Source organism: Postia placenta, assembly GCF_002117355.1.
Source record: "Postia placenta MAD-698-R-SB12 unplaced genomic scaffold POSPLAscaffold_20, whole genome shotgun sequence".
NCBI classification, from domain to species: Eukaryota; Fungi; Basidiomycota; class Agaricomycetes; order Polyporales; family Adustoporiaceae; genus Rhodonia; species Rhodonia placenta.
This window is the reverse complement of record NW_020169851.1, coordinates 617628-630170: the sequence shown is the minus strand read 5'-3', so window position 1 is coordinate 630170 and position 12543 is coordinate 617628. Positions and strand designations below refer to the sequence as shown.

Genomic DNA, 12543 nt, shown 5'->3' with positions numbered 1-12543 from the left:
CCGCTTCGCCTTCTCCACCTCCTCCTCGAGGGTACGCCCGTCCGCGCTCGTCCACCACTGCTCCTTGCCCACATCTTCGAGGCTCTTGCCTTGCCGCAGCGCGTTCTCGAACGTCGCTTTGCGCGCGTTCAGCTCTGCCATCCGCCGCGGGTCCGAGTGGCCAGTGAAAATCATGAGCGCAGTGCGTGGCGGCAGCGCGGCGTAGAGCTCCTTGAGGTGGCCGTCGAGCGCGATGAACGCCTCGTCAAGCCCCGTGGCGGAAACCTCAGGTACTGACTGCGAGTCCGGGATAATATCCGCATTCCCTTTGCTTGTGATCCCTATGTACAGTGGGTGCCAACGTCAGATCAGGGATTCAAAGTGTATCAATTTCACTTACATCCTAGTGCACTCGCCAGACCAGTGAACCGCCCAAAAACGAAACTGTGTGACGGGATCGCGCCCAACAGAGCGTCTAGCACCTCGCCATCTGTGTTGCACGCGACGACCGTGGTTGCCTTGGACCCATGCCATGCACCGGGGTTGCCGTGATCTACAACGGCTGTCGTGATGCTGCCACCACGCGCACGTCCCATGCGCTCGAAGATCGACTCCATGTCGATCTTAAACTCACCAAAACCCGGGCCTGCACACGGATTGATGTAAGCCAGCAGCGCGGCAAAATCGGATATAGACAAACCATTTTCAATCTTCTTGTTGAGTAGATCCACACACGCGCGCGCATCTTCCTCCGGGTCGTGCCCGCCCTCGCCGCGGTTTTGAATCTCCCGCCCGCACCACTTCTTTGTAAGCCACGCGAGACCAGGCTTCAATGGGCGTCCGCGCGGGTGATGGTAGATGACGGCGGTATCTATGCAGTGTGGATGGCAAATCTTGAGTGCCTTGAGGTCGGACTCCAGCGAGTGTCCAAGGAGGACCGGCGTGGGCGATGCTGAGAGCACAGACAGGATATGTGCTTGCACTTCGGCGAAGGTAGTGGTCACCGGGTCCAATGCTTCTGCCGTGATTCCCGACCATCTGCGCCAAGATAAGCAGAGCGAGCTATGGGAAGATGTGAAGTAACCTACCGTGTCAGATAATCCTGAATGGGCTTCGCCGGCTTCACGAGTTGGTCGTAGATCACGATCCCTGAGGCATAATCTATCATGCAGGCACGAGTGAGCTCCTTTCCGTCCTCGGTCATGCACTAAGCGAGACATCAGGCTGAGTTTATATAGCGGAGCAAATTGTGCTCACCATTTCACAGTCGATCGCATATATTCGAGGTGTCTTCTCACTTGACGGCGAGTCCCCTTGAGGTGGTGGAGTCTCTACCCACCCTGGGGATTTCTCGAAAACCTCCGCGATGTATGAAGGCACCGGGTAGTCATTTTCAATCATTTGTTCCGTGGTTAAAAGGTAGCGCATTGGGGTCTTCTCCCAAGCGCGCTCTGCTGTTGGAAGCGGTATGCAATGAGCGATCAAGACCTGGACAGATTCATGCTTACAAGTCACGCGTTCAATCAAGCGTTTCTTCTTTTCCTCTCCTGTGATAGGACCTTGGAAGAACGAGTTGAGGACGGAATGCATACGCGTCTGGTCCCCCGGTGCTCGCGTTGGGCAGGCGTGGCTGAAGGTTCGCGCCAAGAAAGGGATCCCGTGCGATGTCCCTTGCTCCTGGGTATCCGGTGGTAGGGGTATGGGAAGGGGAAGGTTCGGGTTGGCTGTTGCCGATGTAGGTAGCGGTGGCAGAGAGATGACATCTGGCGTTACTCCAGGCACCAGGAGGGCGACGACTTTCTGTACTGAGCGCGGGTTCTGCTGTGAACTTGAGCATGCGCGCGGAGCAGACGGTAGAAATATTTGTGCACACCTCTACTCGCACCCAGCTAGGCGGTGGAGCGTCCGCAGACAAATGCAACACCAGGTCTCGAATGTCCTGGAAAGATGGTGTCGGTACGCACGCGCAGACTCTTAGTGAACACGCACGTTTATCCCGACTGCTTCGCGCCGTTTTACGATCTCGCTCTTCGCATACATGAACCTGGGTGGACTCGCCTAGCAACGAAAGTGTAAGAACGAGCATCAGCGGGGGGTCGGTGACGTTACGATACGAGAAACACACACGTCAAGTTTCGCTTCCACCCTGCGCGCCTTCTTCGCCTTGCGCTTTTCAACCTTCGTCCACGTCTCTCCGTTCTCTGCACTGCCGATCTCTCCATCTTGAACTTGTATGCTTGCACCAAGTGAAACGCGAGCCGCCTTGAACTTCTTCTGTGCAGGCAGCATGGCCGCTTGGCCCGGATCCACAACGAGCGGCGACAAATCTTGGGAACGTTTCATTTCGTGTGTTGCGACGCACTCAGATGAGTTGCTCTTCTGTGGTCTCGCCGAATCGCCGGTGTATGCGAATCGTGGCGGGAGTGGCTCAAGAGTGGCTGCGATCCTCAGAGATGCTTAGAGCCTCCCAGCAAGAGCGCAACTCAGCGATAGAGATAATCTTAAGGAGTATTAAAAACAATTGCAAATACTTACTGTACCAGAATGGTATTTTACTATCAGGACTTTTCGAAAGAAGACCAAATATGGATAACCTCAGGGCACCCACAAAAACAGCCGGTCTCAGCTTTTTACACCGTTAGCCCTTTTGGCTCTATTGTCACTGAGTCTCTTATCCATGCTGTTTCTAAGTTCACGGGTCACCTTCTTGCTGATGGGGCCATAGAGGAGCTAGCACACAAGGACTACATGCAAGTATGAAGGGAGCCTGCTTCCCAATTTTGTTTCACTTGGAAGAGTATCTTATCGCATCTGGTCGAAAAAATAGGGACTGGGCTACACGTCTATGCCCTTTAGGTCGGCCATCGCAAGCGAGCTCTTACCGCAGCTCATTGGTGGTCCGGGTGCAGAAATGAGGCGATGGGTACGAGACCACCGCAGTTGTGTGGTCGCATCTAGGCCAGCGCATAACCTCCATCATAGATGATGAGAATCGTCCACATACGCGCGGGGAGGCGCGAGATAACACCTGTGCGAGTACGAGTTTTTTTTACAGGCAGATAGGAAAGGGACCCGGCGGACTCGGAGGTCCTTGCGCTCCATAGCATTCTCGCTTAGCTCTGCTCACCCAGCGTAGAAGAATACTCCATGTCGCGGAACAGTCGGCCAAACTCTCTGCCTCCGTACTCCCGTTGTCGACATGTTTTGTAGTCTCCTCGCTTCGCCTCTACTAGCTCTTCCTGTACTCTCCGCGACTGCAGACCAATGGCACAGCCGGCTCATTTATCAAGAGAGCAACCGCTCCTAAGTGTGACGTTGTCACAATACGCCACTAGCGTCTGTACATCGTGCTATTTCTGTATGGACTAGGTGAGCAGTTCCATTGGAATTTCATTCGTGCTTCCTGACCAGGGCCCGGGATGTACTATTCAGGAGCTTTGCGAGATTCATTCCTCATCTTGCCACCTGCCCTGACTCAGTTATCAGCTCGGAACCTAATGGCATTGAATGTCAACTAGCATCAGTGATTACGGAAGCTCTACAGACTGTTTCTCATATCGCCGTTGGAATTCCCGTGTGTCATATGGTATCCATTGAACAGAAGCGTAGTACATGATGTGCTTATCTGTTTGGCCTCGGGGACCTGAGGCAATTAGATCACAGCATCCCGTCAGAACAAATTATAGTTTCAGGGTTCAAGTCCTCCGATAAAGTGCGTAATGGACATGTACTCGCTGTAAAGATTTATATATACCTTTGTATATACTTCAAGATACTGCGAATCACGCTACAGTTCACTTCTAACTCGAATCGCACAACACTTGCATTGAAGGACTCACAGCGCAATGTCCATTTCTGCCGAAAGAACGCAGTAAGTAACGTTGTCTCATACACCTTAAGTTGCTGAATGTGACCGTGACGACAGGGATGCTTCGACGACCTTGAACAAACATGAAGCTCCCGTCAGGGAAGTCTCTGGGTCCGTGGAGAGGGTCAGTCATTGTCGGTTTATCTCTGGTAAATTGACTACAGTGGGCATTAGGTGCAGTCTTCAACTGTAATCTGCCATGCGATCGTGCACGAATTCCTCGAGAAAGTTCAGTTCTCATGTCCGAGGTTCATACGCGACCTGGAGCTCGAGGCTCGCGTTGCTGAGGCCGTCCGAACGTGGGGTCACGAAGAACGTCTTCGGCCATATGTCGTCACAGGTCTTATCCTCACGATCACTGCGTACAATCATGTCGCACATTTCGAGACGCGGGTGCAGATTACCCTGTTCACGATCGCAATCAATGCTATGAACGACCGGCAGATTTACAACCACCTCTCCGCCCGCGAATTCCACCGCCGGATGTGTATCGGTGCGGTTCAAGACGAGACCGGCATGCTGGGGACGCTGATGAAGGTACTGGACTCCATGTGGGACAACTACGCATGCTTCACCGCAAACACTATCTATGCGTCTGCCTTGCGCCATGTTAATGCGATCCTTCTCGAGAACAAGACTGACATCACGCTTTTGCGTTCCCATGATCTTCCATTTGTGGAGTACAAACGAAGCATCACTAACACCCCAGAAGCATATGCGTGTTTCATCTGGGACAGGGTTCGCTTTCCCAAATTCCAGGTGTATATGCAAGCAATCCCGTAGGCGTTCGAAAGTGTCTTGACATTAATGACAATGATGCCCATTGCTTGATAGCGACGCTATGTTATACGTCAGGCACGTGAAGTGAGCGGAATTTCGAGCAGCATCGTGAAATACGCTCACCCTTCATACAGCGACATCTTGTCGTTTTACAAAGAGGAGCTTGTGGGAGAGCGCGCGAACTACGTCCATGAGCGCGCATATGTGACTGGGAAATCTATCTCTGACACCCTCCGCGACCTCATTGACGAGACGGTCCGCGCCGTAGAGCAAGTCCGCGACATTCTCGGCGAAGGCGAGGCACGAGCTGCATTCGAGAATTTTGCCACAGGCTACATTTCAATTTATATTGGTATGACACCACGTCTTTTACTTGACTTTGCTTAATTACAACAGACTTATCGATCTGCACTGTAGATACACCTGAGAAGCGGCGAGCCGTTGATACCGTTTTGAAGGGTGAAATGTAGTATGAACGAGCCATGAACAAACTAGACAGACAGCGGAGGTATTTAGTTTTGAATGAGAGGCTCTTAGTGAAGCGCTTTTAGACACAGTCTTACCGATATGGCGGAATAATCGCTTTTTGTGATATTCAAGTGCGTATATAGCTGACAGCGAGCTCTGAATATTCTTTGATCACGCTTGTCAGTTGAGCGGATAGGCGGTAGACCCACAGGCATGTTGCCGCCTCAAAGTATCGGCTCATTGGAGAACTTCGGACCTGATACGAGTGGGATAGGATTAGGGCATTTGGGAGTGGGTGGTCGTGCTTTGTTCCCGACGTCCAAAATGAACAGCGACTTGAGGGGAGGGGGGGGATATTTCCGGAAGGATGAGGTGTTCGGATTTCAGCGAGTGTTCCGTTTTGCCAAACCATTGACATCTTTTGGAGCGGGTTCTTTGGCAGAATGATGCCTCTGGGGATGAATATTGCAATGATGCTTCCCTGTGCCCAAAACACCCCTCAATCCCATATCTCTCGCGTCTATACGCACACAGAAGCTAATGACTCGAGTCAGAGATAAGAAAGAAGTGAGCCGGCCAGCCATCGCCTTAGTCAACGCACTCACAGGGAGCAGTTCGGCATACTATATTCGTGGTAGGAATGTATGGTTTTGCTCCTGGTGGAGTACACATCCCATTTGGAGATGTGATCTCCAACCGCATTAATCTGATTGAGCAACCTAAGTCAAATTCGGAAAAGAGTATGTGCATTCAAAGTTGCCGCTTAGTAATATCGCTGCTTTGAAGCGCTCAAATGTGGCTGAAGATCTAAGCGTGACGAAGCTGTGACTTCGTCACGTTCTCGGCTCGCGAAGGGCAGAGCACTCGCTTATTTATCGCTGCTTGGGGAGGGAAGATGACATCCTTGTCGCTTGTCTTGGTCGCTTGTTTATTGCTCTCTTCCAGAAACATAGAAGCGGCAAATTTAAAGCACCTAATGAAATGTCAGAAAATGCCCCATCGAGAACACTAAGCCTTTCCGCGGATTTCGTCACTGGGCAATCTGGTCCAACCACAGTGTCCTTTTCACGGTGTTGAAATTAGACGAAGGGGCCCATACGATTTGGACGAGCCTGCACCGCTTATAATAGCTCTATTATTGAATTTGAGGTTCAATGAATCTGTACAGTAACAATCTTCCGCCTCTTGCAGATGACACACTAATGAGCAGAAGCTATGGCAGATACGGGAGAGACGCAGAAGATACCATCCGGTGACTTCGTCGCTCCGTCGTATGCCACAGTACATCGGACGCTCGCATCGCATTCGAGTCCCGGCCCATCAGCTACAAAGGCCTCAATCCTCAGGCTTTGTCTCGCAGAGTTCCGTGATGTATTCTGGAGATGCCGGGCTTGACTTCTGCGCCTCAGCCTGTTCGTGACTTCTCGCAGGGAAGATGTCTGTTGATATCGACCCTGTAAGATGACACACGCCTAACGTCTCAAGGAGTACTATTCTACACGGTGTGCCGTCATCAATGGTCATTCGACCAACAGGTTACAGGTACCGGGTTCTCGACATCGAGGAGCTTGCTGCCTTTGAAGGCTGGTTTCGCTTTATCGCCACCGGAAATCTGGCTCACGATCCCAACCCCTGAACCATAGCTTCCCTGTACTGATACGGGTTCTGTTGGGTGTACACATGCAGAATAATGGAATTGCTAGAAATGAGAGATGTCGACTGGTACATGTAACGACTCTCACGCCCGATGTCATATATATGTGGCTAGACCAGCATGTACAGCATTGAGAGCACCGTCCTGGAGTACCTGTCCACGTTGCTTAGGTTCGTTCTCGTCAATTGTTTTTTCAATTCACATAGGGGCTGAAACGGGCATGATAGCCCATTGGCCTTTCAATAGATAAAGGCAGAATGTCACCGGTGGGTTCGCAAAACATCGTCCGGTGTATTCAATACGTTGAGAGGTGATCGATAGGAGGAGATCGCAGCCGTGTCAAGAGCAGCTGTTCAAGACCTCTTGCATAAAGTGAAATTTGTTGACTACGAGAGATGTCAAGATATCGAACTTCGTCGTCGCGTGGCCGAGATCACCGATACTTGGGACTTCGGGGAGTCAATGCACCCTCACATCAACACTGCGCTTGTTCTGGCAGAGTCTGCCTACGACCATCTTACCGACCTAAATGCAAAGGTCATCATTACCATTGTCACCGCGCTCCTCATTTCAACGGACGACTCGAATGCACTCGATGGCCTTGGATTCGACCAGTTCCATCGCCGACACTTAGACTGTACGCTTCACGCAGACAAGAGTCGTATGGGCTTGCTCGCCAATGTTTTGAGCCAAATGGTAGAATGTTTCCCGAACTTTGGAGCCGGGACAATCCTGGTGTCGGTACTGCAGATCGTGAATGGGAGGAAACTGGAGAGCATAGCGAGAGAGACGACGCTGCATCAGAAAGCCTTGCCGTTTGTGGAGTACCGGCGAATGGTGACTGGTGGGCCGGAGGCGTATGCCTTTATGATCTGGGAGAAGGCCCGATTTCCCACTGTGGATTCCTACATACAGGCAATTCCGTACGTGTTCCTGACTCACCAAAGGTCTAAAGATGATACTCATGCGAACCGACAGCGATGCTTGCAAAGTCGTAAATCACTTCAAGTGCGTCATTGTGGTTATTTCCCAGACACAGTCAATCTCTTATATTGATCTTAGCGATATTCTCTCCTTTTACAAGGAGGAACTTGCCAACGAGCTATCCAACTACATCCATGACCATGTTATTGTAACAGGGATCGCCCCCTCGGACACTCTCAGGAATGTCATAGACGAGTCGGTCTCTGCATCAGAGCGGGTACGTGCCATTCTGGGGGAAGGGGACGCAAGAGATGCATGGGATGCCTTTGTAAGGGGTTATATCAAGTTCCACATCGATGACCCCAGGTATCGACTGCGGCAGCTTTTTGGAGACAACTTGAGAAATGTGGTGGACGAATGAACTCGTTCATTGAAGAAATGATGGATGTTGTATCTGTTTCGACGGTGACCGGCGGATGCATAGTCGGAGATACTAGTGCGGAGACGGCAGTGTCTTAGAGCCTCCTCAATAGTGTTGTCCACGTGGTTTATCGCATTGGCAGAGCCGTAATTACATTTCTAGGTCGCCTATGTTAATATATATGTCTCAAATTGACTTCAGCTAAACTTCAAAGTGTACAACTGCTGAGCTGCTAAGTTGGGTTGCGAGTCGCGAGATACCGATCTTGGGCGCTTGCTTCGGTCCGGTTCGAAAGGCCATGAGTAACTTGAGTAGATCGTGCACAAGGCGTAAGCTGAAGCTTTGCTATCGGCAGGCTCCTGTGGGTTCTTCACTTGTGGTGCCACTTGCTCACTTCAAGTGACACCCAATACACGGCACCGTCTGAGTACCACTTACCCCGCTACGCCTTCATGACCCTAATTTCCTATCGCATGCCCCTCACATCAAATTGACTTGTGTTCAATGAATCTACCAAGGGAGCTTTACAGGGAGATCTTGCAGCATGTGTCCGCGAAGCCCGACCTCTGTGCATTGAGCGTTGCATCGCGTTCACTGCAAGGTGAAGCGGAATACTTCCTCTACCAGTCTATGCGCGCGACTACACCATCAGCCATACAGATGCTCTGCGGCTGCCTTTTCGCGCTGCCCCGTGTACATCCCTTCGTACGCTCTCTCGCTCTGATAGATCTACATGGCACAGGAGAGCTCACGCGCTGGGCGGACATCGCCTGCGTGCTCCGGCATCTGCCCAACCTGGAGTCGCTCACGCTCACCGGTTTCAAAGACAAGGCGACGGCGTGGGTCCTGAGCTCCTGCCCCTTCTCCCTCCGCGAGCTCGCATGTGAATTCGAGCTTGATTCGGCGTTTCTGTCCTTTCTGGGGACTCAGAGGGAGCTGCATTCGCTCTCATGGACACACGGCTACATAAACGATGTCGCACTTCCGCACTTCCCAGCCGATCACCACCTCATGCCGTCGCTGCGCGTGCTGTCTGTGAATGTCCCCGGACCTGTTCTCAAAATGATGGCCGGGAGACCACTCACACACATCTGGCTTAATGGGCCTTTCACACTCGACGAGGAGCAGATAATGTGCACCGCAGAAAACGATGTCTTCACGCCTCATCTTTGTTCCTTACGAATGTACTTCCCCTTCAACCAACATCGTCTCGTCACCTCACTACGCGCGATAGCAGAGACAAGCCCCTATATGCGTTCACTTGGCTTCCTGCCGAATATCACCACCAAGGCATGTTGCACTTTATATTATCCGCTGCAGGTGTTTCATCTCATCCGCCTTTGCTGGATAGGACACTGAGGTCGTCGAGGCCATCTCTGCATTCCGGCATCTCGAGCTGCTGGCGACCTGGAGTGTAATCAGCTCGGATACGGCTCATGCTTTGGCGCAAGCCTGCCCTACTCTTCGCCTTGTCGCATGCTTACACTACTCGTACTATCACGAGTACGTCCTCCTGCCTGTAAACCCAATAGGCGTCCCGCGCCCGGTACACGATCCCGAATTCGACCTCTGGAAGAGTACATGACAAAATCTATCCACCCTATATCAGACCGGTTACAAATCCTATCCAATGAAATGAAGTTCATCCAAGCCCATTATATCCATTGTTGTCGTTCGTTCATTCTCGGCCACCTCGCTCTGCCTGCATACCTTCTTCATCCAGCGGCAGACCAAGAGACCATCACAAAGACGATCGTCATGACCAGAGGCAGTATAGAGGCTTTGATTCCCCACTCGGGCGCACCAGAGTTCGCGCCCTGAGTCGTGGATCCCGTGTTCCCGTACAGATCGCCTTTCAGCGACTTGCAGTAGCTCTCATTGAACACAGATGTCGGCAGGATCACCTACAACAGGGAGTGGGAGGTCCGGAATGAGTGCGAACATGGACCTATTGGTCGATACAGCAAACTATTTACCTTCGGCGTACCGTTGAAGCTTTGCGCGCTCACGCCGCCTTGCTTATCCGCCTTTAGGGTGTTGCACGACACCGCGTCGATGAGCGTCTCGCCACTCTTGTACCCTGCGTTCGGCACGCTCCACGACGGGTTCGATGAGCTCCCGCCGTTTGATAGCAGGGCGAGCATGGGCGGCTTCGATACTGCCAGCGCGTTCTTCGTCGTGGTGAGGAATGTGAGCTATGGTGCAGATATGTTAACACGAGAGGTAGGCAAAGAGGAGACGCGCCGTACCTGCGTCGAAAGGAAGTTGCCGCTGGATGCGACGGCAGCCTTGCGCGCGGCATTGAGCATGCGCACGTGGATTACCAGCGGCTTGTCTTCCTCGTAGCCAGACAGCCACAGACTTGCGTCATGTCAGCCCATGATAGTGAAAATAAGCTATCCTACGTACGCCTCTCGGTTGTACGGATCGTTTGCTCCAGTGTAGCCTTGCTCCTGTCCTAGATAAAGGCTTGCTGATTGAGCAAGTTATACGTGGTCAGGGTATTGCGACTCACCGTAATAGAGGATAGGAACGCCGTCTTGCACGAATGGCCATGTCATTGCATTCAACACCAGCTGGCACACCAGAACACGTCAGTTCTCCGCCTAGTCGTAGAGCCACATCTCCGCAGAGAAACAGGAATACCCACCGCCTGGTCAGTCTGGAACGACTGGAAGCGCGGATTATCCTGATTTTCGAGGAACGAACCCGTCATGGACGTGCCAAGGCGATACGCGCTTTGTTCTTTCTGCACAGTCTGCGCGAGAGCGCTGAGATCGCCACTCGTGTTTCCAAAGGCAGCCGTCAGCGGATAGAACGCAGGGTAATCAAGCACCGCATCGAGGACCTCTGATGCAAGTCCATCAGCTAGAACGATTGGCAGGGAGTGCTGGTCACGTAAACGTACCTGTGTATTGGCTGACGTACTGGACGTCGCCGTCGAGGACTTCTCCAATAGACCACACTGCGGCGGACGCCGTGAAGTTCGGCCAAAAGTCCTTACGGATGTGCTTCACGGTGTCGATGCGAATTCCATCGGCGCCGTAAACCTGCACAAGGTCATGTATCCAGCCGTTTAAGAATGTCACAATGCTTGGATCCTCTGTGTCCACGTCCGCAAGCGGAACGTTGCTGTCCCCTAGCCAGCATTGCTCGACGTTGGTCTGGTTGCTGTAGTCGGTAATCCAGCAGAAAGGATGGAAGTCGGACGATTTGGAGAAGTTTGCAGGCGCGAAGGCGGAGTAGTTCAGGTTCGGTGGGAGTGCAGTCGCAGCCATATGGTTGACGACGACGTCGATCATGAGGTACATGGAGCGTTCGTGTAGTGTCGTGCTGAGCAGTTTTAGATCATCGGATGTGCCAAAGTGAGGATTCAGAGAATTCTGGTCTTCGGTCCAGTATCTGCGATTAGAACATCATATGATATGTCAGCGGTTCGTCTCCGAACTATCATGGCCGATAATGCTGCATGGATGCGGGGAAGTCGCGGCATGCTTTCTCTGCATAAGCCTCAAACATACTGAACCTGCTGCACCCGTAGCAGGGGGGCATTTATACTGATCTACCGTAGCATTTGCACGCTGACCTTCTCGGTGCTCCGTATCCGCTAGTCCGCGGATGTGGAGATAATACGAGAGGCCTAGTCGTGCAAACAGGCAGTGGGTATAGGGCCATCTGTCCCGGAAGGGTGACTTCAGCAATACCCCCGCTTGTGTGAAGTAAGAACAGTCGGTCATCCAGGCCACCGGAGTGTACACAGCTTTACTAGCCATCCTCAAGTTGAGTCTTGCACCTCCACCCCCTCGACGTCAGGACAGCGAGCCAACATACACAAATGTGATGAAATTCCCCAGCGTCCATTAGGACTCAAGGATACTCCGCCTTTTGCGCGGAGCACAGCTAGGCCGCACAAGTGGCTATATGCGCATTCTTGGACGTGATATGCGATTACGTACCCGTGATACGCCTGACCATCTGCAGTTGTTTCCTCGATGTTCGCAACTACGGGAGATATCCAGATGGCATCGAATCCCATGTTCTGAATGTAGTCGAGCTTTCCGATGACCCCCTGCCAGGTACCATTACAGTATTCTCTTTTTGAAGTGTCACAAGCGGGCGATGTGCCATCTGAAGTGGCAAATCTGTCCGTTACGAGCTGAACGGTGCGAGCTCAGCTGCGCATGTACACTAATGTCCATGCATCCAAACTCACTTGGTATATAGACCGCTTTTGCCAGTCCTGAGCAGACGCTGCAAACACAGGAAGTGAGAGAAAACATGCCAGAAGCAGCCGGCACAGAACGTAGATCATGCCCCGACTCGTATCGTATTGAGTACTGAGACCTTGGATCAAATGAATGGGATGGGGATAGTGAATGTGGCGGTTGGGGTCTGCGCGACAGCGGTGGTGGGTCTTAAAGCGAACAAGTGGGATGAACAGCCCACAGC

At 52.1% G+C, this 12543-nt stretch overlaps 3 protein-coding genes across 3 annotated transcripts; 2 read left to right on the top strand and 1 right to left on the bottom strand.

The window, feature by feature from the left end:
• Positions 1-3824: 3824 nt before the first annotated feature.
• POSPLADRAFT_1158096 (hypothetical protein) lies at positions 3825-5097 on the top strand (the record flags this gene model as incomplete). Its single annotated transcript, XM_024487278.1, has 6 exons — positions 3825-3850; positions 3905-3971; positions 4022-4585; positions 4682-4831; positions 4898-4979; positions 5045-5097. The coding sequence occupies 6 exons, from the start codon at positions 3825-3827 to the stop codon at positions 5095-5097; spliced, it is 942 nt and encodes a 313-aa protein (XP_024333815.1).
• A 1772-nt stretch (positions 5098-6869) lies between these two features.
• Positions 6870-8192, top strand: POSPLADRAFT_1158062 (hypothetical protein; the record flags this gene model as incomplete). Its single annotated transcript, XM_024487274.1, has 4 exons — positions 6870-6929; positions 7143-7672; positions 7812-7950; positions 8040-8192. The coding sequence occupies 4 exons, from the start codon at positions 6870-6872 to the stop codon at positions 8190-8192; spliced, it is 882 nt and encodes a 293-aa protein (XP_024333814.1).
• Positions 8193-9998: 1806 nt separating this feature from the next.
• On the bottom strand, positions 9999-12406 carry POSPLADRAFT_1158324 (glycoside hydrolase family 13 protein; the record flags this gene model as incomplete). Its single annotated transcript, XM_024487307.1, has 8 exons — positions 9999-10289; positions 10344-10455; positions 10504-10552; positions 10610-10670; positions 10745-10944; positions 11003-11496; positions 12051-12250; positions 12308-12406. The coding sequence occupies 8 exons, from the start codon at positions 12404-12406 to the stop codon at positions 9999-10001; spliced, it is 1506 nt and encodes a 501-aa protein (XP_024333813.1).
• Positions 12407-12543: the final 137 nt, after the last annotated feature.